The sequence below is a fragment of the Vipera berus genome, assembly GCF_964194415.1.
Source record: "Vipera berus genome assembly, chromosome: W".
NCBI classification, from domain to species: Eukaryota; Metazoa; Chordata; class Lepidosauria; order Squamata; family Viperidae; genus Vipera; species Vipera berus.
Window position 1 is genome coordinate 75706115 of NC_138210.1, and position 21656 is coordinate 75727770.

At 51.9% G+C, this 21656-nt stretch overlaps 1 protein-coding gene across 1 annotated transcript; it reads left to right on the plus strand.

Moving 5' to 3' along the window:
- Positions 1-75: 75 nt before the first annotated feature.
- Positions 76-20320, plus strand: LOC308676065 (sentrin-specific protease 3-like). Its single transcript, XM_081341775.1, has 11 exons — positions 76-209; positions 2850-3825; positions 7025-7327; positions 7909-8020; positions 11501-11648; positions 12672-12719; positions 12915-12992; positions 16782-16919; positions 17929-18012; positions 18793-18843; positions 19385-20320. Exons 2-11 carry the CDS (start codon positions 2862-2864, stop codon positions 19661-19663), a joined length of 2205 nt encoding a protein of 734 aa, XP_081197901.1. The 5' UTR covers positions 76-209; positions 2850-2861; the 3' UTR covers positions 19664-20320.
- The last annotated feature ends 1336 nt before the right edge of the window (positions 20321-21656 follow it).

Below are 21656 nucleotides of genomic sequence, written 5' to 3' on the forward strand. Positions count from 1 at the left end.
GCTCCCTCTCCCTTACGTCGAGCGCGGCCCCGCCCTCTCCTCAACGACGCCGCTTGATGACGCCATTGGGCGGCGCCGGCAGCCGCGGCAGTTTGTGAGGAAAGGAAAGGAGGAGGCGGCGGCGGCCGGGAGGGGAGAGCGAGCGCGGGGCCTCCCTGGCTGCCCGGCCTCTTTCCGCGGGGGCCGCGCCCGGGCTCGCTGCGCAGACGGTGAGGCGCGCCCGCGAGGGTCCGGACCCCTCCCCTCTTCTTCCCCCCTCCCCGGCCTCTCGCCCCCCCCCCGCCCCGGGCGCCCCTCCCGTCGTGCCCCGCGCGCCATGCGGCCCCCTCAGGCGGCCCCCGGCCCTCCCGGCCACGCCCCTTCGCGCGCGCGGCCCCGCCCCTCCCGCCTCGCGGGGGTCTCCTGGGCCGCCCCTCAGGCCGCGGGGAGGGGGAGCCCCCCCGGGACCCTGCGCTGCCCCTGGGGGGGAAATTGGGGGAGGGAGGAGGTCCAGTCTTGGCCACTGTAGGACTTGTGGACTACAACTCCCAGCATTCCCCGCCCTGCTTTAAGGTATCTGGACTGCAAGTTCCAGCATTCCCCGCCCAGCCCTGCTTTAAGGTATCTGGACTGCAAGTCCCAGCATTCCCCGCCCAGCCCTGCTTTAAGGTATCTGGACTACAACTCCCAGCATTCCCTGCCCAGCCCTGCTTTAAGGTATCTGGACTGCAAGTCCCAGCATTCCCCACCCAGCCCTGCTTTAAGAGGGGTGAACTACAAGTCCCAGGATTCCTCAGCCAGCCGGCCCTGCTTTAGGGTATCTGGACTGCAAGTCCCAGCATTCCCTGCCCAGCCCTGCTTTATCTGGACTGCAAGTCCCAGCATTCCCCGCCCAGCCCTGCTTTAAGAGGGGTGAACTACAAGTCCCAGGATTCCTCAGCCAGCCAGCCCTGCTTTAGGGTATCTGGACTGCAAGTCCCAGCATTCCCTGCCCAGCCCTGCTTTAAGGTATCTGGACTGCAAGTCCTAGCATTCCCCGCCCAGCCCTGCTTTAAGAGGGGTGAACTACAAGTCCCAGAATTCCCAGCCAGCATGTTGAAGTCCAATCACACTTAACTTTTTTTTTTTATTTGCCAAAGTCAGGCTGGCCTGACTGTTCCTGACGCTTGGCCTAACTTCCCAGATGCCTCAGCTGACCCACTGGAATCCTGGGAGTTCCCACCCTCAGCCTGACCGTTTGGGAAGGGTTGACGGTTTCCTGGGCATGTGCCGAGTGTCTAAGCCTAGGACGAGGCTTTAAGCAGGGTCAAGGCTCTCTCTTGTTAAGGAGGTGGAGAAAGGCTGGGGAATTCTGGGAGCTGAAGTCTGCCGGTCCTAAAAGCGGCCAGGGTTGGGCACTCCTGCTGGTCCTTCTCCGGAGAGGCTGTTCAAGGCAGTTCTGGTGCACTTATACAGGGAGTCCTCCACTTACGATCGCAATTGAGCCCAACTTTCCTGTTGCTAAGGGAGACGGTTGCTAAGTGGGTTTTTCTTCATTTTACTTGCCGAGGTTGTTAATCACTGCACTTAAGTTAGTAATGTGGTCCTTAAGTGGATCTGGCCTCCCCGTTGACTTGGCTTGTCAGAAGGTCACAGAAGGGGATCGTGTGACCCCTCCCCCCCAGGACGCTACAGCCGTCATAAATACGAGTCAGTTGCCAAGCGTCTGAATTTTGATCACATGAGCCTGGGGACGCTGCAAAGTTCGTAAGTTTGAAAAACACATCTTTCAGTGCCGGTGTTAACTTCGGTCACTGAACGAACTGTTGTAAGTTGAGGACTCTGCACGGGCAGCTCAGGGCAGCGGGCAGGCAAATGTCATAGCCCCCCCCCCAAGTGAAGCATCTTCTCTGGATGACTGTGTGCAGTTTAAAAACAAAGCAACAACAGCGCGAGGCGTCCCGACAGTCTTTGAACAGCCAAGAGGAGAAATGCAGAAGTGGGTTCCTCTGCTTCTGTCCGGAAAGTTCTCACAGGCAGGAGAAGCCTGTTGACTCCTTGGAAGCTGTCGTGAAAGAGGAAGACGGGTCGTTCTCCAAAATGCTTTCGACTCTGCTGAGTTTTGGGGGGGGCTGTTCTGTTTTTAAAGTGGATGCGGCCATCCGCCGGGAGAAAATGTAGAGAAAAGGGCTGAAAATTGGGCGAAAGCCGGGGTTAGGGAGCCAGTTTGGCCTAATGATTAAGGGAGAACCTAGGAGATGGTGAGTTCTAGTTTTGCCCTAGGCACGAAAGCTAGCTGGGTGACTGAGTCAGTCATCAGGAGACTGAGTTCTAGTCCCGGCAATCATCAGGAGTCTGGGAGCTCTAGTCCCGCCTTAGGCATGAAAGCTGACTGGGTGACTTTGGGCCAATCACCGGGAGACGGTGAGTTCTAGTCCCGCCTTAGCCATGCAAGGCAGCTAGGTGACTTTGGGCCAATCATTGGTAGATGGAGAGTTCTAGTCCCGCCTTAGGCATGAAAGCCTGTTGGGGGACTTTGGGCCAGTCCCCCTCTCTCAGCCCCACACACCTCACAGGGCGGGTGGTGTGGGGGAAAAGAAAAGAGGGCAGAGTATTATGCATGTCTGCCACCTCAACTTACTTACAAGAGAATAAAGGTGGGGTGAACACCTGAGGAATAATAAAAGGAGGTTGCACTAAGCAGGGAACGGGCTGAAGTCCCTTAACTGTGGCGTTTGTGGTTCTTTTGTCCTCCGATCTGCACAAAGCACCCTTTGGGGTCACCCGTGAGCCAATGAGCAGCCGGTCAGTTTCCGATCGATCCGCTGAGAAGCGCCCCCTGCCCCTTCCCCCTGATCAGGACTGCGTCTCTCTCTCTCTTCCCCCTCCAGCCCGTCGGAGCGATGAAGGAAAGCCTCCAAGAGAAGAGCTACTGGGGGGCCTCCACCAGCCTCCACGACCCCATGGGACACCCTGACCGGTTTTGCAGGCCTTCCCGGGAGTGGCGCGGCCCGGAGCACCAGCGAGGCGGCTGCTTCGAGGGGAGCCGGCGCCTGGCCTGCACCAAGAAGCCGCTTCCCAGTTTCAACCCTTCCTGCTCCAGCAGCGACGAGGGACGCGAAGGCCAATGGGATCTCTCCTGCGTCCCCAGCTGGGGGGTGGCGGGGGGCCCCTCGGAGCTCTCCCGACAGAAAGCCCCCCGGGGGAAGTTCTCCAGGAGTGGGGGGCACGCCTGGCCCTTCGAGGTGGTGACCGGCACTCAGGCCAGGAGGCCGGGCACCTCCAGACACTGTTTCCGCCGTAAGCGACAGCGGGCTCTGCGCGCCTTCCGGATGCTTCTGTATTCGAAGAGCTCCTCCCTGGCTTTCCACTGGAAGCTGTGGGGCAAGATGGCGGCCAAGGGGCGCCGGCGAGGAGGCGCCAAACGGGCCCAGTCGTCCATGTCCCTCTCGCCCGGCTCCCAGCCAGACGACGACCACCTTCCGGTCGTCTTTAAGAAAAGCTGCCCTTTGGGAGCAGAGACAGAGGACTGCCAGAGCGCGGCCAAGGGCCGTCCCCGCCCGGCTGGCTTCAAGGCTTCTTCGTCTGAGCCCCGCCTGGACTACGAATTGGGGGGAGCCTTACCCCCGTCTCCATCCACGCCTCAGCACTCCCGCCTCAGCTTGCTGGGGGCCCTGATGGAAGAGGCCTCCCCCTTCCCTCACTACATGGAGGTCCAGCGGGCGGGCTTCGAGAAGGACGCTGGCGCGATGGAGCTGGAGGAGGAAGAGCCGGCCCCCCCGCTCAAGTACCCTGCCCGGGGGGCCCAGTTGTCCCCCAGGACTAGGAAGATGGGAGAGCCACAGCATGGTCTGGACGGAGATGGAGGTAAAAGGGAAACGGGGGTCCCGCTCTAGAAGCCTAGATCCAACCTAGAACTAAGGAGAAATTCCCTGACAGGAGAGCAGTTAACCCGTGGAACGCCTTGCCACTGGAACCTGAGGGTGCTCCAGCACTGGAGGTTTTTAAGAAGAGGCTGGGCAGCCATTTGTCCAGAACGGAATAGGGCAGGAGGGTGGACTAGAACAGTGGTCCCCAACCTATGGGACGTGGCCCATACCGGGACGTGGCCGCTTGGCCAACGGGCTGTGTGAGTTGCTGGCCAGCGTATGCGTCCATATGCGAGCACTCACCCCCTTTCCATGCGCTGGTGCTAGCCGAGCCGTGAGTCTCTCACTGGTGCTAGCCAAGCTGCGCTCCGGCGCTAGCACTCCCATTTGCAGAGCGCAGATGCTCACGGCCCCGTTGATGCGCACATGGGCACATGTGTGCATAAAGGTGCCCGTCCCTCCCTCTCCCACCAGGCCGCCAGCCCAGAAAGGTTGGTGACCTCTAAGGTCCCTCCCAAGTCTGTCCTTCAGGAACTTTGCAGTTTCTTCAATGTGCTAATTTATTTGTGGGGCTTTCCTAGAAGTAACCCATTAAGATGCTGGGCATCCCCCCCAGTCTGTAAACAAGCAGGTTGGGTTGGTATCCTAAGCAGAAAGACCCCTGTTCCACAGTGCTGCCCTTAGGCAAGGTGTCTTTTCAAATTTATTTATTTTTTTATTTGAATTCCATTTATATCCCGCCCTTCTCCGAAGACTCAGGGCGGCTTACAAGCTTAGCAGTAGCCTTCATTCTATGTATATGCCTGCTTATTAGGGCTTTCACACACACACCCCAAGCGGCATTATTACAAAGTCAGCTTAATTGCCCCCAACAATCTGGGTCCTCAGATGGCAACCTTTATTGGTGGTTCTCTGCCTCACGACATTGATTGATTTGGGCAAGATAAGTTAGAAAGTCCATAAAATGCCACCAAAATGTAAAGGGGCGTATCTCAACCCCAGCAACTTTAAGAGGGGTGGACTTCAACACCCCCACACACACACGTCTCCCCAGCCAGCATATCAGTTTCCCTTTTAATTGTCATGCCATGTGCCCATATTTAACCTGTTCGTTAATTTAGCTTGTCGTGGGTTATTTTAGCACTTCGCAGAACTCGAGGTATATTACGTCAACTGCGTTCCCGCCGTCTATTAACAAAGCTACCCATTAAAAAAATGCAGTGAAGCTGCTCCAGCCCCAGGTGTCCTTGTCCCCTTTCCATGCTGAATTCTGGTAAACCCCAGTCTGAATTCCTTCTGGCTGGGGAATTCTGGGAGTTGAAGGTCCACCCCTCTTACCGTAAAATTACTCAGGTTGAGACGCAGGGATACAGAGGGTAACGGGAAAGGTTGAAAAGATAAGGCAGGGCGGTTTGGGTGTATATTCTTTGTGGTGTGATGTCAGAGGCTGTTGGGGCTTGATGTGCAGTGGTTATACGGGCCTCTCGGTGCCTCAATTCATGGTTTAGAAAACGCCAGGCAAAACAGCTGGTGATTGTCTTCGTGGTAGCAGAGGGAAAGTCTCCTATTTTATTTAATTATTAAATTTTCATGAATGAAGGCAAATCTATGTGTCCCCGCATAATGTTGCAGGATCCAATCTGGGTCGGTCCTCGGGACTGAAGCTTTAGTTTTCTAAGCTTTTGAACTCATGCAGAAAACTTCTCTCTAGCAGACTTTGTGCTTTGGGCTTTGCATGGGACATACATTCAATTTTGTAGCTACTAAGATTGAATACTAATATTCAAACACAGCTCAACTATGATTGTCAGACGAGCATGGACAAAAACAGCCAGGGAAGTGACTGAAGCCTGGGAAACGGGGCCCTGGTCGGTCAACTGGAGGGATGATTTACCACCAGCTTATCAAGTACTTAGGAGGAGAGGGCTGGGTAGCACAAGGAAACAGCAGCCAACGACTTAATAGCCAGCCTCAACACCCCAATCAACAACTAAAAAGCCACACACAGAGTAGGCCAAGGCACAGGCTCCGCCGGAGAGAAACTCCCCAAGGACGGGCTCCAGAATGAGTCGGAAAGCTCGGAAGACGAAACCTTTGGTCCCAGTGACTGACCCAGATTGGACCCTAGTATATTTGTGTACTGCCGGACTGCCAGAGACTCCAGACAGTTCACAATTAAAAGCACAATTGTTGTTGTTCGGCTGCTAAGTCATGTCCGACTCTTTGCAACCGCACGAAGCACAGCACACCAGCCCTCCCCCCCACCTCCACTGTCTCTCGGAGTTTGCCCAGATTCACATCCATTGCGTTGATGACGCTATCTAACCATCTCCTCCTCTGCTGCTTCTCCCTTCTCCTCTTGCCTTTAATGGTTTGTTAAAAGCACACAAAACAATAAAATAATATACAGTGATCAGAACAACAAAGAGAAGACGGCACCAGTTGGGCAACCAAAGCAAAGCTACCTTACTCAGAAGGAGGCTTCAGTAACCCTCACCAAAGACCATCCGGAATGACAGAGTTGGAAGGGATCATGGAGGTCTTCTAGTCCAACCCCCTGCTTGAGGAGGAGACCCTAAATGAAGTTCTCCTTCAGATCCGGATCCTTTCCTGGCTCCGTTCAATCCAGGGGTCTTCAAACCTGGCCCTTTTACGACTTGTGACTTCAGCTCCCAGAATTCCTCAGCCAGGCACATGCGTCGAAGTCCACAAGTCGTAAACGGGCCAAATTTGAAGACCCCTGAGCCAAAGCCATGTTTCTCTCAACCTCGGCCACTTGAAGATGGGTGGACTCCTAGAATTCCCCAGCCAGCCTGCCCACCTTTTTTAATCCTTCCCAGCAGGGCGGAGAGATTGCAGAGAAAGAGATTATGAGAGATTAAGAGGGCCACAAGGGATGTAATATCAAAGATCCCAAAGGCCCAGCACAACCTTCCCCCCCCCCAGGGCTAGGAAGTAATGGGAGTTAAAGTCCACCCATCTTAAAAGTGGCCAAGGTTGAGAAACCCAGGTGGACGCAGGAGGAGGATCCAGCCCAGACGTGTCGGATCCAGTACTTGCTCCCAAATCTGGCCAAATTTACAGAACTTTGCAGGGCAGGGATGCGTTTGCCCCTCGGGGCAGTTTCTCCTCGCTTCCTACGACTGCAGCGAGCAGATTGGTTGAAGGCCCCGAAATCTCCTTTCCCTCCCCTGCAGACGCCCTGGATGCCCTTCCCAACGGCTTTGCTTCCCTTCTGCCGGACAGTGACCTCTGCTCCCTGCCCGGCGTGCCGGATGCCACGATCCTCATCAGCAACGTCTGCAGCATCGGAGGCCACGTGGCCGAGGAACTTTTCCAAGGGCCCCGAGACAAGGACCGGCTGCCGGATTCTTTGGCTGTTCAGGGGGAAGCTGGGAGCCAGCCAGCCGAGGCGGTTCCTGAGGAGGCCGAAGAGAGGCTGGACGAGAGCGCGGGTCAGCCCAGCCTGCTGCGGGAAGAACACATCGCCTGCGTGCACAGTAAGAGGGGCGGGTGTGGGTGATGGGTGTGTTTGTGGAGAGCGTTTGCCCGTCAAAGTCGCCGGTTCTCTCCTTAACAGGTAGTCCTCGATTTCACGACCGCACATTTCTGTTGCTAAACGAGGCGTTTGTTAAGCGAAACCAGCTTCCCCCCGTTGACTTTGCTTGTCAGTAGGTCGTAAAAGGGGATCACCTGACACACACACCCCGGGACACTGCGACCGTCATAAATATGGGACCGCTGCCAAGCGGCAGAATTTGGCTCGTGACCGCAGGGATGCTGCAGCGGTTGTAAGTGTGTGAGAAACCGTCGCAAGTCCCTTTTTGGTAACTTGAACAGTCGCTTAACGAACTTGTTTTAAGTCGAGGACTACCTGTTGCAAAATTCACAGTTTACAAAGGCACAGCTGGGTTAAAGATTGGCATTAAACGTTGGTTTAAAAGCCTGTTTTTCTCAGCAGCCTCAGAGGCAGGCCCCCCCCCCACTTTCCTCTCGCCCCTCATTGGAACCCTCCCCCCCCCAAAAAAAAAGGTTGATTGAATTTGGTGGCTTCAGCTTTTCTTCCGTTCTTCCTGCCCAGATATTTTGGACGAGTTCCTGCAGACGTACGGCAGCCTCATCCCCGTCAGTGTGGACGAGGTGGTGGAGAAGCTGGAGGACATCTTTCAGCAGGAATTCTCCACCCTGCAGAGGTACGATTCTCCCCCCTCCCCCCGCTCACCCCTCTCCAGCAGCTGAAAGGTGAATGTCACGGTTCCGACAGATGAAACTCTTCAAAGAACGTCGAGGCGTTGTTTTCCTTAAAGGATCTTTATTCGAGAAGCATAGCATTGGCACTAACACGGTGGAAGCCAAAACCGAGTTCCCCTCTCCTGGGCTCATAATATCAAAGCACAATTCCCTCCCCCAATGAACAGTCCTAAATCACATTCCCCAATTAGTTTGAAATGTAGGCTTTCCCTCCAGCCCGCCAATTCTTTATCATTTCTTATTTCAATAACCTTGGTTCTCACGCTAGGTTCGGTATCATTAGGTCCTCACACGTGGCTCATGGCAAGCTGGCGGCTTCAAGCCCTGCAGGCTGAAGGCTCTGGGAATCACGGTTGAAAAGGAGAGAGAGAGAGATGGATGGATGGATGGCTGAGGAATTCTGGGAGTTGAAGTCCATGAGTCCTAAAGGGGGCCATAGTTCCCCCATGCTGGCTGAGGAATTCTGGGAGTTGGAAGTCCACAAGTCATAATAAGTTGGAAGGCACCTTGGAGGTCATCTAGTCCAACCCCTTGCTCAGGCAGGAAACCCTAGACCATTTCAGACAAATGGCTGTCCAATCTCTTCTTTAAAACTTCCAGTGTTGGAGCATTCACCACTTCTGGAGGCAAGTTATTCCATTGGTTAATTTGTCTCAGGAAGTTTCTCCTTAGTTCTAGGTTGCTTCTCTCCTTGACTAGTTTCCATCCGTTGCTTCTTGTCCTGCCTTCAGGCGCTTTGGAGAAGAGCTTGACTGCTTCTTCTTTGGGGCAGCCCCTGAGACATTGGAACACTGCTATCATGTCACCCCTCACCCTTCTCTTCGTTAAATACACATACCCAATTCCAGCAACCGTTCCTTATATGTTTTAGCCTCCAGTCCCCCAATCATCTTTGTTGCTCTTCTCTGTACTCTTTCTAGAGTCTCAACATCTTTTTTACATTGTGGTGACCAAAACTGGATGCAGTATTCCAAGTGTGGCCTTACCAAGGCCTTGTAAAGTGGTATTAGTACTTCACGTGATCCTGATTCTATCCCTCTGTTAATGCAGCCTAGCACTGTGTTGGCATTTTTGGCAGCTGCAGCACACTGCTGGCTCATATTGAAGTGATTGTCCACTAGGACTCCGAGATCCCTCTCACAGTTGCTACTCTTGAGCAAGATACCCCCTATACTATACCTGTACATTTGGTTTTTCCTGCCTAAATGTAGAACCTTACTTTTTTCACCATTGAATTTCATTTTGTTAGATAGCGCCCAGTGTTCGAGTCTGTCCAGATCCTTCTGTATCTTAAGCCTATCTTCTGGAGTATTGGCTATTCCTGCCAGCTTGGTGTCGTCTGCAAATTTGATGAGTTCCCCATCTATCCCCTCCTCCAAATCGTTGATGAAGATGTTGAAGAGCACTGGGCCCAGAACAGAGCCCTGGGGCACCCCACTACACACTTCCTTCCATGTAGATGCAGTTCCATTGAGGACCACACGCTGAGTACGGCCTGTCAGCCAGCTACGAATCCATCTGGTGTTGATGCTGTCTCACCCACATTTTTCTATCTTATCAAGTAGTAGGTTGTGATCTACTTTATCAAATGCCTTACTGAAATCCAAGTAAATTAAATCTACAGCATTCCTCTGGTCGACTAGTTTTGTCACTTGGTCAAAGAATGCAATAAGGTTTGTCTTGCACGATTTGTTTTTGACAAACCCATGTTGACTTTTAGTGATAACTTTGTTCACATCAAGATGTTCGCTGATTTTTTGTTTGATTATCTTTTCCAGAATCTTCCCAGGTATTGAGGTCAGGCTGATAGGTCTGTAGTTTCCTGGATCTGTTTTTTTCCCTTTTTTGAAGATGGGAACTACATCAGCTCTCTTCCAGTCCTCTGTAGTTCCCCAGTGCTCCAGGATCTTTGAAAAATATAGTTCAGTGGTTCTGAGATCACGTCTGCCAGTTCCTTAAGAACCTTGGGGTGTAATCCATCTGGTCCTGGTGATTTGAACTCATCTAGGCTGGACAGGTGCTCACTTACCATTTTCTTGCCTATCTTAACTTGCGTTTCTATTCTGTTTTTTATGGCACTGGTTTGGGTAGGTTGGACTGTTTTTTCCCTTTGTGTAAAGACAGATGCAAAAAACGAGTTAAATAGTTCTGCTTTCTCCCTGTTGCTTGTCACCTTCTTGCCACTTTCCCCCACTAATGGACCAATCATTTCCTTAACTTTTTTCTTGTTTTTTATATGTTGAAAGAAGCTTTTTTTGTTATTTTTGACTTTGGTCGCAAGCCTTAGTTCATTTTGAGCCTTAGCTTTCCTCACTTCATCTTTGCAGGCACGGGCTATTTGCTGATATTCTGCCTTAGTTATATGCCCCTCTTTCCAATTCTTATACTTGTCCTTTTTATCTTTCAATTTATCAGAGAGTTCTTTATGCAGCCATGCTGGTTTCTTTTGAGAGCTGTTATTTTTCTTCTTTGTTGGTATTGTGCTAGACTGGGCCTTTATTATCTCACTCTTCAAAATTTCCCAAGCTTCTTGAGTTGTTTTCCCCTTTAGGATTCTCATCCATGGAATTCTTCCCATGGTCTCTCTAAGTTTATTGAAATTAGCTCTTTTAAAGTCCAAGACTCTAGTTTGGCTGTGTTCTATTGCTTGTACTTCCAGAATGTTGAACTCCAATATTGCATGATCACTTCCCCCCAAGGTTCCTGTGGCTTCGACACCTTCTATCATTTCATCTCTGTTAGTGAAAATTAAATCCAATATGGCTAATCCCTAGTTCCCTTCTCTACTTTTTGGGAGAGAAAGTTGTCTGCTAGGTTTGTCAGGAATCTGTTAGATCTTCCACTTGGTGCAGAGTTTGTCTCCCAGTTGATATCAGGGTAATTAAAGTCCCCCATTACTATTGTGATGCGCTTCCTACATACCTTAGTTAACTGGCTAGGAAAGAGTTCATTATTTCCTCTGCTTGGTTGGGCGGCCTATAGTACACACCTATGGCAATGGCAATTTTTTCCCCTTTTATATTGACCCAAATGCATTCAGGTTTACAGTTTTCGTCATTGTTGTGCTCTATTTCTGTAGAGATAAAGTTATTTCTTATATAGAGAGCAACTCCACCTCCTCTTTTGTTTAGTCTGTTTCTTTTAAATAATTTAAATCCCTCTAGCTGTGTGTTCCATTTGTGGGTTTCGTCCCACCATGTTTCTGTAATGGCAACAATATCATATTTGCCCTCATTTACCTGAATTTCTAGCTTCATAAAAGAGCCAAGGTTGCCTACCCCTGGAGCTTGGGCAGATCCTCTGGGCTTGGAAGGCCATTTGCCCCTGTGGGTCAACTGGCGGGGGGGGGCTCCAGACCCGCCCCACCTTCCCACATCCCCCTGGGCGTTACTCAAGGCTTGCCCGTCTCTCACCCCCTGCAGGAAGAGCTTGGTCAACCAGTTGATCCAGTCCTACCAGCGCATGCCGGGCAACGCCGTGGTCCGGACCTTCCGGGTCACTTACAAGCGCCATGTGGTCACCATGGACGACCTGCAGACGCTGTTTGGGTCGAACTGGCTCAATGACCAGGTAGGAGGGGGGGGCGGCGAGGAGGACGCCGGAGAAAGTCCCAGGCAGCAGAGCGACGGGAGTGAAGGCCAGTGACCCCACAGGGCCTAACTCGCCAGGGGTCGGCCCCGGGACTGTTCCTGGAGGGGCTCCTGACCTGCCCCCGGGCTGAATTTTAAAAGTTGGCTGAAACAGATGCCTTCCTGGTCTGGAATCACCCCATGTGGCCTGACTGGGAAGGTCTGCAAGAAAGCCTCCGAGCTTAGGGAGCACCCAGGACTCCAGAGTGGTCCTCCTCTTCCTCCTCCTCTTCTCCCACAACCCCCCCCTCCCTTCTAGCCCTGATGATGTTCCCTGGTTGGATCAGGAAATGTCTGGAAGGAAACCACCCAGCTCAGAGACCCCCAGGGACCCCACAGTCACTCCTCCTCCCGACAGCCCCCCTCCCTTCTAGCACTGATGATGTTCCCTGATTGGGTCAGAGAGCTTCAAGGACCCCACAGTCGTCACCCTATTCCTCTTCCACTGACCCTCCCTCCTAGCACTGATGAAGTTACCTAGTTGGGTCAGGAAACCTCTCCAATTAAACCCCAGTTGAACCCAATTAAACCCCACAGTTGTCGTCGTCATCCTCCTCCTCCTCCCTTCTAGCACTGATGATGTTACCTAGTTGGGTCATGAAACATCTGCAAGAAAACCGCCAAGGTCAGAGAGCACCAAGGACCGCACAGTCCTCCTCCTCCTCCTCCTCCTCCTCCTCCTCTTCCCTTCTAGCACTAAGGATGTTCCCCAGATGGGTCACGAAACGTCTGCAAGGAAACCAGCCAGCTCAGAGACCACCAGGGACCCCACAGTTCAGCCCTGAGCTACAGAGACTCTTTCCCGACTCTGTCCTGAGCCCCCACTTCATATTGGGTGGGGGGCGGGGGTTACCAGTCGTTAGGGTCAAAATACAGCCCTGCTGAAATGACTCGATCCCTCGCAAAGGGGCGTACGTTGTGCTCCTGTTTTAACCCTAACCCTTCCTTTCCCCCCTTCGAGCAGGTTATGAACATGTACGGGGACCTTGTGATGGACACGGTGCCGGAAAAGGTGAGCCACATTTTGCACCTTTTACTTGCTTGCGAGTAAATTCGGCATACGGGTGTGCGTAACGGTCGGGATCCGAAAGCATTTCGCCTGCGTAACCCACCCCCACCCCCTCTGCCTGGGACGGGTGCAAACGGGCGACTGTCTCCTGGCTTTTCTGCACCTCCAGCTTTCCCGTTTCTCTCTTCCCTCCCTCAGGTTCACTTTTTCAACAGCTTTTTCTACGATAAGCTACGAACCAAGGGCTACGAGGGCGTGAAGCGCTGGACCAAAAACGTAAGTTTCGGCCAGGGACAGGAAAGAGATCGCGGGCCGTCCTCAACTTACGGCCTTTCCCTTTGCTAAGCCAGACGGTCGTTCGGTGGCTTTGGCCCCGTTTTGGGAGGTTTCTCGCCACGCTTGTTAAGTTGAACCGCCGCCATTGTTAAGTTAGTGACACGGTCGTTAAGCGAATCCGGCTTGCCCGTTGACTCTGCTCGTCACAGGGTCGCGAAGCGTGATCCCAGGACCCCGTCAGAAATACGAGTCCATAGCCAAGCATCTGAATTATCACGTGAATGATCAAGCTTCAACAGTTGTAAGTGTGAAAAATGGTCATAATAATAACAACAACAACAGGGATACCCATTGTCATCGGAGCACTGGGAACGATGTCCAAAAACTTTGCAAAACACATCAAGAAATTGCAGCTTCCTACAATAACTCCAGCAAGGCTACGAAAAACTGCGCTACTCGGAACATCTTACATTTTAAGGAGATACCTGGTTGATCCCTAGGATGCTGGCAGCAACCCGTGTCAACCATCAGCGCCAGTCAGTTTGAGTGTTCAGTTGACTGAGTTTCATGTTTTATGAATAAAAGTTTTATAATAATAATAATAAAGTTGGAAGGGATCTTGGATGTCATCTAGTCCAACCCCCCCCCCCCGCTCAGGCTAGAAACCCTATACTATTTCAGACTAATAATAATAATATAATAATAATAGGAAGGGACCTTGGAGGTCATCTAGTCCAACCCCCTGCTCAAGCAGGAGATGTTATACCATTTCAGAAAAATGACTATCCAGTCTCTTCTTAAAAAACTTCCAGTGTTGGAGCATTCACCACTTCTGGAGTTTCATAATCAGCCTTCTCCCTAAGAGACGGGCTCTGGGTGGTGAATAGCCAGAAGGGCCTCAGAAATTGCCATCCAAATCCTTGGAAATGTACAGTCCCAGGCCAGATTTAAAACAAAAAACAAAAAAACCCCCACACATGTAATATTTAACATTACACGTATTAACTGCAGCGAGAATTGTATTAGCTCAGCATTGAAAAAAATGCAGAAATGCCAACGGAGGAAGAGTTAAATCGAAACCTAGATTGTGTAGAAATGGAGAGGTGGACATTGAAAATGAGAGCCAAAGACGACTCGTTATATTTTAGAACATGGGATATTTTTTATCAATGGCTAGAAAAATGAGGTAGAGAGAAAGGAACTTAATGTGCGTTAGTAAGTTAAATGTTGGAACCCAGACAATACGTTGCTGATAAAATATGAAGGACTTGTGATTAGAAAAAAATTATATATATTATATATATATATATAATTTATATATATAATATTTATAAAATATTTATATTTATATATATATTATATAATACATATATATATAATGTATATATAATTTATATAATATAAATATAAATTATATATAGATATAGATATATAATTTATATTTATATTATATATATAAATACACACACACACACACACATAAATAAAAGGTAAAGGTTCCCCTGCACATGTGTGCTAGTCGTTTCCAACTCTAGGGGCCGGTGCTCATCTCCGTTTCAAAGCCGAAGAGCCGGCGCTTGTCCGAGGACGTCTCCGTGGTCATGTGGCCGGCATGACTAGACGCCAAAGGCGCACGGAACGCTGTGACCTTCCCACCGGAGCGGTCCCTATTTTTCTACTTGCATTTTTTACGTGCTTTCGAACTGCTAGGTTGGCAGAAGCTGGGACGAGTAACAGGTGCTCACTCTGTTACGCGGCACTCGGGATTCGACCCGCCAAACTGCCGACCTTCTGATCGACAAGCTCAGCGTCCTAACCCACTGAGCCACATACACACACACACACACATATAAAAACGCCAGCCCAACGCTCGGGAGCTGCACATTCAGCATCTTAAGCCACTTTTAAACCCCTCTCAAGATGGTTTGTTGGAAGAGGCCATTCTTGAGGAGAGGGGGCTTGTTTAGAGTCAAAGGAGAAAAGAGCAGCGTTAAGAACTGGCCCAATCCCCCCACCCTTGCATTGCACCATTATAGCGTAACCAGGCATACCTCGCGGTTATTACACATACTGTAGTCCCTGACTTACAACAGTTCCTTTAGTGACTGAGAAAAGTGACTGTTTTTCACACTTAACGACCGCTGCAGCATCCCCGTGGTCACGGGGTCAGAAAATTCGGGCGCTTGGCAACTGACTCGTATTTACGACGGTCGCAGCGTGATCCCCTTTTGCGACCTTCTGACAAACAAAGTCCATGGGGAAGCCAGGTTTTACTTAACAACGGTAACAGCTGCAGTGATTCACTTAACAACTGCCTGCAATGGAAAAAAAATTGCTCCATTGTGGCCGAGGACTTCCTCTATTTGTTTAGGATTATTGCCCACCCAATTGCAGTGGACACTTTTTACGTTTCAGTGAAGTTTCAGCTTAAAGTATTTCGTCCTCTAAAGCAAGAAGGGGGGGGGGGGGTCCAACCTTGGCAACTTTTAAGACCCGTGAACTTCAACTCCCAGAATTCCCCAGCCAACCGTGGAACTAATTGGGGGGGGGGGAAATCTGTGGGATAAATGCCTTTTCATTCAATTGATGGTTTTTAGACCATTTGCTTTAAATTTATTAGTAACATTTCAGTTAAATAACGTGGGAACGCAATGAAGGATTGCAGCTAATAGAATATTATGGCCCAAAAAGATGATGATGATAATAATGATAATGATGATGATGATGTTGGAAGGGACCTTGGAGGTCATCTAGTCCAACCCCCTGCTCAGGCAGGAAACCCTAACCATTTCAGACAAATAATAAGGACTGTGCAATAAAACGGGAGGAACAACATCCGGGCACAAAATCCGTCAGTCCCCATTTTGCATTTTGAATTCCAATTTAACCCGGTAAGAAATTGCAAAGCCAATATTTCTTTTGCCTAACTGGAGTTGTTTGAATATGTGAATCCTACTCCGGGCCATAAGCTGTGATTTACATTTTGGCAGGAATCCCCAGGTTTGCAATCTGCTTATAGTCAGGCTTATTTTTGTCACAGTTCACCTGGGGTTGACACCTGCTCCTGGTTTGCCTCTGCAAATCGTCGCTTTCTTCAGACGTGCGGGAAAAACACAGAAATAAATGTGTGCATCGTCCATGTCTCGTTGATTGGCGCGACAGGAGGGCTGGATCAAACCGGACTCTGGTCGTGTGGCTTGTTCTAAACCCTGATTAAAAAAAAATAAGCCGATAAAGACCTATTCCTGGTAGTCCTCAAGTTACGACTGCAGTGGAGCCTACCCACCACAGCTGCAATTCGGGACAGTTGTAAAGTGGATTTTATGACCTGTTTGGACCTGCTTTCTGACTAATACAAGCCACTCCAGATGGTCCCCGACTTACGACTTACAACTTATGAGCCCCAAATTTCCGTCGCTAAATGAGACACTTGTTAAAGTGAATTTGGCCCCATTTAACAACCTCGCAGTTAAGTGAGTCACACGGTCATTGACTTTGCTTGTCAGAAGGTCGCAAAAGGGGATCGCATGACCCCCACCCCCGGGACGCCGCGACCGTCCTAATTCTGAGTCAGTTGCCAAGGCTGTGCTGTGGGGGAAGGTATGGGACTTGTAGTCCAGCCTGCCTGAAGGGTTTTGCTGGACGTGGCTACCCCAAGGGGTGACAGGTGTCCCCAGCCAAAGCGGGGGGGCAGCTTTTAGACCCCTGAGCCGCCCCCCCAAAACAACCAGATAGGGATAAGGGGGCACCCCTCTGAGCGCCTCTGGTTTCCCCCCCCCACCCACACAGGTGGACATTTTCAACAAGGAGATCCTCCTGATCCCCATCCACCTGGAGGTGCACTGGTCACTGATCTGCGTGGAGGTGAAGCAGAAGAAGATCACCTACCTGGACTCCCAGCGCACCCTCAACCGGCGGTGTCCCAAGGTAAGGCGGGCCCCGGTCTGGCGGGACTCCAGGCCTCTTCGTTGTCCCAAAGAAAAACCTGAGCTTTCTCGCGAGTTTTTTTCTCTTTTTTTCTCTTTTTTTTCTCTTTTTCCCTTTTGAAAATAAATGTTTTTACTAATCAGGATCAGAAGAGAGCTGGGAGGGAGGCCCCCTCAGAGGTCTTCTAGTCCAACCTGCTGCTCAAGCAAGAGGCCCTAGGCCAGGGGTAGGCCACCTCGGCTCTTTTAGGACTCGTGGACTTCAACTCCCAGAATTCCTCAGTCCACGAGTCATAAAAGAGCCGAGGTGGCCTACCCCTTGCCCTAGGCCATTTCGGAAAAAGGGTTGTCCAATCTCGGGTGCGTGCCGTTGTGTCCACAGTGTAAAAAAAAAAAAGTTATAAATATAAAATCAAGGTTATCTTATCTTCACTTCTGGAAAACCTCCAGTGACGGAGCACCCGCAACTTCTGGTGGCAAGCTGTTCCATGGGTTAGTTTCTCCTTAGTTCTATGCTACCTCTCGATAAGTTTCCAACCGTTGCTTCTTGTCCTGCCTTCTGGTGCTTTGCAGAATAGGTTGACACACACACACACACACACACACACACACACACACACCTCTTCTTTGGGGCAGCCCCTCAAAAACTGGGAGACTGCTACCGCATTTCCACGAAAATAAGACCCAACTGGAAAATAGGCCCTAGCCTGATTTCCACCACCCCCCAGGATGCTCGTAATATAAGCCCCACCCCAAAATAAGCCCCAGCTAAGATCCTCAGCCAGAGGAGAGCATTTAGTACCGTATTTCCCCGAATATACGTCCTAACCAGAAAATAAGCCCTAATGCAAACAACTTTTTCTTGAAAGGCAAAAGTTTGCTATGGAACAACGAGTGTGATTTTTGCTGTTGTTTGCCCGCTGACAATTTGTCTAGCCTTGGCTGGAGGTGGGGTGGCAGTGGGGCTGCTGCTCTTTCATGTGCCTTCCTCCTCCTCCCCCCCCCCTTAGCACATCTGCAAGTACCTGCAAGCCGAAGCGGATAAGAAGAATCGTCCCGACTTCCGAGACGGCTGGAGAGGGGTTTTCCAGATGGTGGGTGTCTCCTCCCAGGAGTGGGGGGGGGGCGGGGGGTTTCTTCCCCCTGAGTTCCTCGGGGCCACCCATTGAGGGCCATTTTGTTGGGCACCCCCAAATTTAACCCAGGAGCATCACTCCTCTGGCGGCCGAGAGAGACCCCGGAGGCTCTTCAGGCACTTCGTCTTGGCCCGCGGCTGTGGCCTGCCGCGTCTCTCTCTTGCCCTCTCCTTCTTTGCCTCTTTGGGGGCAGAAGGGGGGCAGCTGGCACGGCCTGCAGGCGGTACAGCTCAGGCCTGAACTCACGCAGTGCGGATGGCGTGCCAGGCGCCCAAGGACTAGAACTCGCCGTCTCTTGGGGATTGGCCCAAAGTCGCCCGGCTGGCTTTCGTGCCTAAGGCGGAACTAGAACTCCCACGCTCCTGGCTTTTAGGCTAGCGCCTTAACCGCTAGACCAAACTGGCTCTCGTTTTAGTTTAGCTGAATACATCAATTCAGCCCAAAACCCGGCCTGATCCTTTGAGCTGTAGCAGAACAGAGTTAATAGGAAACGCCCCGTCTCCCTCCGCTAGCCGGGATCGAGGCCAGAATGCTGTCTCTAAAATGGCTTAGGGATGTTGGGCGGGAGGGCCGAGACGAGGGCTTGGCAGGGGGGAGCCCAGGTGAGGAAGGGGGCCGACCCCCGGGCTGCCTCCTCGGAGCCTGCGCTGGCCAGGGGAGGCTGGGGCCGGGTGGGAAGCCTGGGGGCTGCGGACCCTCTGCCCGCCCGCCCTGACCTGCCTCCTTTCTCCCGCCCAGAACATCGCCAGACAAAACAACGACAGCGATTGTGGAGCCTTCGTCTTGCAGGTGAGATGGGCGGCTCGGGGTGGGGGGTTGGGGAGGGGTGGGGGGGGAATCAGAAGTCTGGTGGGCCCTTTTTCTGTCTGCTCAAAGGCAGAAGCTGTTCTGGCACGGCAGCTCGTAAAGCCCCTTCTGCTTTGAATGACGTTTGCTCCTGGGAAAGGTGCTGGGGGGGGAGAAGAAGAGGGGGGAGGGGGAGAAGAAGAAGAGGAGGAGGAGGGGGGAAAGAGGGGAATGGGGGAGGACAACTGTGGAGTCCTTGGTTCTTTCCCTGTAGACGTTTCATGACCCAACTAGGGAACATCATCAGTGCTGGGAGGAAAGGTGGGGGGTGGTTGCATTTTTAGCACTGACGATGATCTCTATTAGGGTCATGAAACGTTTGCCAGGAAACCCACCCAGCTCAGAGAGTCCTCCCTCCCTCGAAGCCCGATCTACAGATAATTCTCTCTTCCGACGATCTCTCCAGCCGGAAGTCAAATCCCCAATAATAATTCGTTGTTTTTGTTTTTTTGTTGTTGTTTTTTTTGACCTTTTGCTCGCCCAGTATTCCAAATTCCTGGCCCTCGGCCTCCCCTTCACCTTCACGCAGCAAGACATGCCGAAACTCCGCCGACAGATGTACAAGGAGCTGTGCCACTGCAGACTCATTGCATGGCAGCCCAGCTGCACCCCCTCGCCCCCCCCTTTCTCCCTCCACTACAATCCCCCCTTCAATCCCCCCACCCACCCACCCAGGACGCAGCAGAACCGTCGTCCCGTCCTGGGTCTGGAGCAGCCGCCAGCCCGGAGCGCCCCGGGTTTCAGCCAGAGACAAGGGGACTGAGGTTTGATCGACCGGACTTACGTGGGGAGGGGGGGGGGCGCTTTTTTTAAACCCAAGTTACGCCCCGACCCTTTTTTTTTCTTTTCTTTTTTCTTTCTTTCTGATCTTTCCATTTGGCTTTTGTTCCTATTTAAACCCGGGACAGGGTGGTGCTTCTCCCGGGTGTTTTCGTTTGGGAATTTTGGGGTGGGGGGGAAGGGTTGGGGGGGTCTGTTGGCATCGAGGGTGGCCGAGAAGGGGGAGCCGCCCCTCGCCCGCTCTCCGCGGGGGCTCCCTGGAGATGCGAGATAAAGCGCGGGGAGTCCTGAACTCAGGACCGGAAAAGGGAGGAGGGGGTACGGGTGACCCCTATGCGCACAGCCCCCCCCCTCCCTCCCAAGCTTTGTCGCCCCGTGGGTTCATCGTGTTATTTCATAATGGTTTGTTTTTTTCTCCCTCCTCCCCGAAAAGGGGAAAGTGTTGGAAAAGAGGGAAGGGGGGGCTGGGCTGGGGGAGGGGGGGCGAGGTTTCTACACTGGGGCCGAGATTAACTGAGAGCAAGTGTTGTTTTTTTTTATACAATGGCTGCCATTGTGGGAAATAAAAATTGTTCTTTGGAGAAGCATTCAAGCGAAGTGGACGTGTGATGGGCCCGCCGAGTCCTGGAAGCCGCAGGCCGTATTTCCCCCCCCCCCCCCCCGAGTTTCAGGGCTCTGGGAGAGCCAGCGGAAGAGATCGACCAATCGGAATAGAGCTGGGCGAGACCTGGGAGGTCTTTGAATCCAGCACCCCCTCCCCCAGGCAGGAGACCCTATCCCATTTCAGTTAAGCCACGGTCTAGTTCAGAGGTCTCCATCCTTGGCCACTTTAAGACTGGTGGACTTCAACTCCCAGTGTTCCCCAGCCAGCCATGCCTGGTTTTTTTTCCACCTATCCCTTAAAGCGGAGAGATTGGGGAGGAAGGGATTGTAAAAGAGTAAACAGGGCCACAATGAGTATGCTGGCTGAGGAATTCTGGGAGTTGAAGTCCACGAGTCACAAAAGGGACACAGTTCCCTCACGCTAGCTGAGGAATTCTGGGAGTTGAAGTCTACAAGTCATAAAAGGGTCACAGTTCCCTCACGCTAGCTGAGGAATTCTGGGAGTTGAAGTCTACAAGTCATAAAAGGGTCACAGTTCCCTCACACTAGCTGAGGAATTAAGAGTCGAAGTCATAAACGAGCCAAATTTGAACACCCGTAGTCTCCTCTTAAAAGCCTCCATTGTCGGAGCACCCACAACTACTGGTGGCAGGCTATCCCGCTGGTGAATTGTTAGGAAATTCCTCCTTAATGCCAGGTTGCTTCTCTCCTTGAACACAGGTAGTCCTTGACTTAACAACAGTTCGTTTAGCGACCGCTCAGAGTCACATTGGCACAGAAAAAGGACCATTTTGGTCTCCCTGCGGTCACGCCATCCAAACTCAGACACTGGGTGGTTGTCTCACGTTTACGACGGTCGCAGCGTCCCGCTGGGGTCACGCAATCCCCTTTTGCAACCTCCTGACAAAGTCAAGGCAGGCGGGGGGGGGGAGGAGCCGGATTTGCTTAATGACCGCATTGCTCAGTTAACCACCAGAGTGATTGACTTAATGGTGGTGGCGAGAAAGGTCATAAAACAGGGCAAAACTCACTTCGCACGTCTCTTTTAAGCAACTTTTGGGGCTCAGATGAGGACTAAATGTAGTTTCCATCCGTTGCTTCTTGTCCGGCATTCAGGTGCTTTGGAGAATGGGAGGACCCCCCCCTTCTTTGTGGCAGCCCCTCAAATACTGGAATTCTGCTATCATGTCCTCTCCCCCCCCCCCAGTCCTTGATGGCCAGTTTCCCTTTTCGTCCAAATAAGGGGTGCGAGAGGGAGGTTGCCCCAGCAGGTTGGATCCTGCACCCCCAGGGGTGTCTCTGCAGTTCTCTGGATGGGGCCTGGGTGCAAAAGGGGTCGCATCCTGCCAGGAACCAGGTTGGCCCCAGCACCC

What these genes read in the sequence shown, in the direction of transcription:
- LOC308676065 (XM_081341775.1), top strand. Translation starts at nt 2,862, where the DNA reads ATGAAGGAAAGCCTCCAAGAGAAGAGCTACTGGGGGGCCTCCACCAGC. An exon ending in GGAGAGGGGTTTTCCAGATG is followed by an intron (nt 18,013 to 18,792) that starts GTGGGTGTCTCC and finishes TCTCCCGCCCAG; the next exon opens with AACATCGCCAGACAAAACAA. An exon ending in GTGGAGCCTTCGTCTTGCAG is followed by an intron (nt 18,844 to 19,384) that starts GTGAGATGGGCG and finishes TTGCTCGCCCAG; the next exon opens with TATTCCAAATTCCTGGCCCT.